The sequence below is a fragment of the Haliaeetus leucocephalus genome, unplaced genomic scaffold, assembly GCF_000737465.1.
Source record: "Haliaeetus leucocephalus isolate CR32 unplaced genomic scaffold, Haliaeetus_leucocephalus-4.0 Scaffold206, whole genome shotgun sequence".
NCBI classification, from domain to species: Eukaryota; Metazoa; Chordata; class Aves; order Accipitriformes; family Accipitridae; genus Haliaeetus; species Haliaeetus leucocephalus.
Genome location: NW_010972642.1, coordinates 9791713 through 9797712, shown reverse-complemented (window position 1 = coordinate 9797712; position 6000 = coordinate 9791713). Strand labels below are relative to the sequence as shown.

General features: G+C 41.3%; 1 protein-coding gene across 1 annotated transcript in view; it reads left to right on the top strand.

The window, feature by feature from the left end:
- Nucleotides 1-3373: 3373 nt before the first annotated feature.
- The window catches only part of CREB3L2 (cAMP responsive element binding protein 3-like 2), a 37783-nt gene continuing 35156 nt past the window's right edge, over nt 3374-6000 (top strand). The window contains exons 1-2 of the mRNA XM_010566349.1: nt 3374-3415; nt 4122-4338. Coding sequence (XP_010564651.1) covers nt 3374-3415; nt 4122-4338 — 259 coding nt within the window. The remainder of the gene's footprint in view (nt 3416-4121; nt 4339-6000) is intronic.

Here is a 6000-nt window from a genome sequence, read left to right as displayed (position 1 = left end):
GAGAAGTCAGCACTGCCATGCACCTAGCAAAGCCTGAGTCTCTGTTTTACTTCAGAGATGTTCATTTCATCAGACAAAGAAAAAAAAACACCACCTCGTCCCTTAGGCAGAGCTGGAGAAAAGGGCCTTTGTCTGGCAGGAACAGGCAGATGCTGTGGAGAGCTACAGCCCGTGGCCCAGCTGGTCTGCAGCCAAATACTACTTTCGAAGAGCTATCCAAAATCCGCTGCGCACCAGGATAGGGGCTCTCCTCTGTTTGCTTACTGTGGGGTGATGTCTGTAGGTGTTTTGTGTTCCCCAAAAGCACCCAGGTTATAGGCGGGAGCAAATGTCCAACCAGATTGGTGGTGAAACTGTGGGGCTGCAACGTACTTTTTCTCTGTAAACAGGAGTGCTGCTGTTTTGTTTGTCTTTTCAAGGTTCTGGGGGAAGGGGAAGCAGAAGATAAGGTTACATCTGTCCTAAATCCATGACTTTTTACAGAGGTTAAAATCCCAGCTGAACACATCCCTTTGCTATGTAGAGAGAATAGTTTAATAATTCAAGCAGACTCCTTGTACCAACACATGTCTGCAGTCAGTGCTGTGACTGCCAGCGGGATCTGAGGCTAGCAGGAAGCTGGCAACAGAGCTGTCTACAGAGGTATTAAAAACACAAAAAGAAAAGAAGAAAAAAAAGGCATATTTTCAATGCAAGTGCTCTTTTCTCTTTTTTTTTTTTAAAAGGTGAACTCTCTGTGTGAAAGATGCCAAGCTGAAAGCCACAGACAAAGAATTTCTTTCTTTTGCAAGCAAATATGTATACAGGTTCTATGGGTAAAATTCTCAGTTTCCTCCCTAAATTGCCCTTTCCTGTTCCTGAGTGCAGGAGTAGTTGCTGCCGTATCAGAATTGAAGGTTATTCTGTGGCTTTCCAGCTCTCAAAGTGGCTGATGACCGCTCTGCAGAAGCAGAGAAGGGAGCACGGAGAGGAGGAGGAGGAGGGTTGGCAATGGGAGAACGTGCTTTGGAAAGACAGAGGGAACAGCTTAGGTGTAGGTGGAAGTTTGAGGAGCTGGGGGCCTAACTGCTCCCAGATGGTTTCTGCTGTAGCTGCTGCTCAGATGCCTTTTCTTTTTTAATTCTCTAGGCAAATGGAGCCACTTTCAATGAGACAGTTGTTTTCTTAAGGAAATAAAAAAAATTAATCAAAGCAAACTAGCTTTAAGCATTCACTGTATTAGAGATGTGTATAACATATGAAAGATTCCTGTAAATCAAGTGGTGGTGGTTTTTGTAATCACCGAGTGAGAAAAAGTCCAGATCCCTAAAATTCTCTGTTTCCAGAGTTAGGTAGCTGTGCAGTCTGACCTGTGGCAATCACTTGAGTCTTCTCTATTGACTGGTATTCAGATTTGTATCACAGACCATTAAAAATAAGATTAAAAATTATAATGAAACTAGAGAATAATTTTAAAAACTGATTGACCATTTATATGTGCTATCAGACAATTCTGTTGTAAATGCAAATTCTTTTCTTCCTCACAGCTTGCTGCTTTGCAGCTGCATGTGAAAGGAGAAAGCACAGATGTTGATGAACATGTTGAACATCCTTTTCCACCCCAAGGTCCTCTTTCTCTCTAGTTTGGGGAAGTTGAATGTTTGTTTCCTTCTTTGCTTTTCCTCAAGCGGTTTTAGGAAAATTCCCCATTCAGAAAGGGAAAAAAAGAAAAAAAAGTCTAATGTACCTAATTTTAATCAAATGGAAGAAGTAAAATAACATTTGATATGAATTTCTTCCATATCAAAGCAGTAATAGACAGAAGGCTAATAGAAATCTTTATTTGTGAATTTGCCAAAAATAGCTGAGTAGCTGTGGTCATTTTGTCTTTCAGTTGAGTCTGTTAAATTAGAACATCTAAGTAGTGTCAGACTAAGTCAACACTTAGGTATGATATTGTCAAGGATGACATCCTCAGATTGGATGATGCTGGTGATGAAGTAGTTGTGTGTAGAAACCAGGGCACAAATATTGTAGCAGCCCTATTTCAGCACCTGCTAGTCATCAGTCAGAATAATGCATGCAAGAATTAGAAAGAGGGAAATGTTCTAACCAGCTTTAGGAAAATATGCAAACAAATATAATTGACTCTCACCATTAGCTCAAATGAAAAGAAGTATGTAGACTGTGGGGAAAAAATTGTCCCTAAGAAAGGCACTGCTTTTTAATAAGTTCATCCTTGACTTCTGTCATGGTTGGGAAGCGTTTCTGTCCTTGTTTACACTTTAATGGCTGCCTGCCTTGTTTTACTCAGTGTCTTTATTGATGCACTAGGGTGTTCAACTAGTCTTGAGCATCCTTTTTCTTTCTTCTTTGCATAGTGGAGAGTTGCAGTTTATACTTTTATCCTTGCAGATGTTGGGAGACAGCCCTGGATGTGAAGTGCTAGCAAGTCCTTGGGTATCAAAATTAAAATAAACAAGGCTTTCTAAGGTGGTCATGACCCTCTTGCTGAGTCATCTGAGAGTTTGTTTAGTAGTGTTATCATTTAAAGTAAGTAAATATGAGGCTACAAATCTGTTTTGCCATTTGTAAAGGCTTTACTTGAGCTAGCTTGCTATTCCAGCATAGCAACTGTGGTCCTTTTTTTATTGCCTTATGTTTAGTAAATATTTTCTTTTCCTGAGTGTCAGTCAGAATTGACTGAAGCCTTATTAATTTTGAAAGAAGGCACAGTTAGCATTCGTGAGCATCTTGGAAGAGGCGCTCAAACTTCCAGGGGACTGTGAGAGCCGGCTGTGCTCAGTGTTTTCCAGCATCAGGCTTCAAGGCCACAGGTGCCGCTGGAGCTGTGAAATGTGCGTGCATGGGGCTGCGAGCACACCGCCTCCCTCATGGGTTTATACAATATTGACTTGTTTGATTCTTAATTTAGCCTACAGGAAGCCAAATCTTGAATTCAGTGTTTGTTTCTGCAGGAGAGAGCAAGACGAAGAGCCAAGATCAATACTGCTTGCAAAAACAGAGCAAATCAAACAGACTTAGACTTTTGTAGGATCATGCTCCAATTGACAAAGACTCCTATATAAGATGGTAGATAATGCCTGATTGTTTGGAAAAGCTCGTTACAATTCCTTGTACAAGTATTTTTGTACAAAAATAGAATTCTTTGTGAGAACGAGATGAGCAGGAATGGTTTCTTGCAATGCAGTTTCTTGGTCTGTCAAAGATGTAGTCTTCTGACGTTGGAAACAAAATCAAAAAGAGATGCAGAGTTTTTGGCTATTGATGGGAACTGCATTGGAGTCTCAAGGAAGTAGATCACAAGATTTGGTTTGTGCTCATTTTGAATAAGAAACAAACATAAAGTTATCCTACTACATACAGCCATAACATGCGCTGTCAGTGGAATGAATTAAGTGTAACAGATAAAGTGGTAATTAGTACTGGCTGTCAGGAGCTTTAGCTCTGGGGCCTAGAAGCTGGATATAGGCTCTAGTCCTAGATGGAATGTGACTTCTAAAATAGATAGATAAATCAACCAGGAAACCCGTTTTATAGCAAATGTGTTAATTGCTTGGCTGGGGACGTGCATGGACCCGTTTTCCTAAGAGTGTGCTGTATGTTCTGTTCAGCTAAAATAGTCATATGTGGTGTCAGAGTCTGTGTCTGAGTGCATTTCCTTTTTCTTCTCTGGTTCAGTGAACATTAACCCAATATATTCTATTCCACACACAGAGTGTTCTGGTGATAAATCCTGCAGTATCTTTCACACTGTCTGAGTGAAATGTGCTTTCCCATTTTTAGTGGCATGCTGTAGTGAGTACCTTTTTTTTGGGGGGGGGGGAGGCTGCTTCAGGATGTGACTACCCTGCTTCTATTTTCCATTTTCATTGCAAGTTAATCACAAGCTCTTCTGTTATAATGTATGCCTCTGAGAGGACTTTTGTTCTAGCTTTAGCTCTTCAGCTTGAAGTAGTGATTGGAGTAGGAGGTTGTTAAGCAGGGCTGGTAGATCCTGCTGCTGACTGGCACAGATGCCCGGTGCAGATACTGGAATTGTTCTGATCAATGCTCTCCTGTTGTTGGCATGACAGACAGGCAAGGAGATAAACTTTTTCCCCCCGTTTTTATCTCCACAGCACTTCACAGAGTTCCTGGATGAGTTTTCACCCGATGTCCTAGGCCAGCTCTTGAATGATCCCTTCTTGTCTGAGAAGAATGAAATAATGGAGGTGGAACTGTCTCCAGCGTCCCCAGCACCCCTCATCCAGGCAGAACACAGCTACTCCCTCTGTGGGGACTCTCGACCCCAGTCTCCCTTGACCCACATCTCCACCGATGACAACTTTAATGAAGGTAGTACGCACTGAGCCCTTGTTAATTTGTCGTGATGATGCAGTAATGAAATGTTCCTGGTGGCATGATGATGTACTAGGGCTGCACATGAATGCTCTTTGCCAATTGATATAACTACAATGAAGTCACAGAAGAGATTTGTTTAACTCTGCAGGCACTGTGAATAAAGAAACTTGTCTATAGACAGGGAAATTGCGCTCAGCAGAAGTTACTAGGTTTGCACTGTAAACATTTTGAATTAGAAATAAAGTGCCCATCAAAAAGAAATGGGAGAAGGGCCAGAAATACACATGTGCCTGAATCTGTGGTTGTTGAAGATAAGTGGAGACTGATAAACCAAATGAGTCAAATGAGGACCACCATGAAGTCTGGGTACTGTAGAACGTGACATGTAAGGAGAGGGTGAGGTGGGTTTTGTTTGGTCTTCTGGAGAAAAGGCAAAGGGGGGATCTTATTGCTGTCTATGGCTATCTGATGAAAGGGTGCAGAGAAACACAAAGCTCGATTCCTCTGAGATACACAGTGATAGTACAAGAGGTAATGGTTTCAAGTTGCAAGAAAGGAAATGCCAGTTGGTTGTTAGGAAAATCATTTTCACCATGAGAGTGGGTCAGACATTTGAACAGGTGTCCAGAGAGGCTGTGAAGTCTTCATCTGTGGAGATATTCAAAGCTGAGCTAGGCGAGGCCCTGAGCAACCTGATCCAAATTGGCCATACACTGAATGAGGAGTTGGGCAAGATGGTCTCCAGAGGTCCCTTCGAAGCTACATAACTTCAGGTTTACTAAAAACAAACCAACCAACCTTTTAAAATTACACTTATTTTTCAGTAGGGAGTATCTGGAGCTTTCTGGTATCCCAAAATGAAAACCAGGTCATCGTATTTACGTTTCTAAATACACGCGTAGGAATGTAACTTCAGGTGCTGTTCCAGTCTTGCTGAACCTGTCTTGCTGAAGTCCTAGGGGTTTTTTTCCTTTTTAGAAAATAAAAAAAAGGCAAAGAAAAAAAATAATGCCCATCAAGAAGTTATCGGTGACCTTCTGAAGACATAACTGCAATTTTATAGATTCTGTGGTTGTAGGAAATGGTGATGCATAGAAAATAATGAAAACCAACTGCATTTTTTAGCAGTTATCTTTAATTCAGCAGTTATAAACATCTGGAGGGGGGAAAAAAGGGAAGTGCAGGAATGGTGAGAGGAAGAGATCCAACCTGATTGTTCTGGCGTGAAGATGCCTGCTGGGAGGGGGAGTTCAAGATAAAAGCTAGTGGTTGGTGGAGGAGCAAGGCCATGAATATCTGGTAGCTATTAGGAATAATCACCATGGCAGACTTTGACTCCTAATAATTGGTTTATGTCTTCAACATTAGCTTTACAGTGAAAAGCAGTAGAATACTAAGCTGCATCACAATAAAAGGGAAAGAGATTAGTGCTTATGTCTAAGCATTAACAAGCTAAGCTGTTTATGAAGATCCACCAGGACATGAGTTTTCAAAGGCTGACAGTTTTGTAGTCCAAAGCACTCTGTTAAAACAAGATGCAGTCTATTAGAGATTTCACAAGAGGACAACTAATAAAACCTGTGAGAAGGCTTTTCAATGTGGGGCAGGGTTTTTGGAGATGTTCTTGAAACATCATCTACATAAAGCCTTCCCATT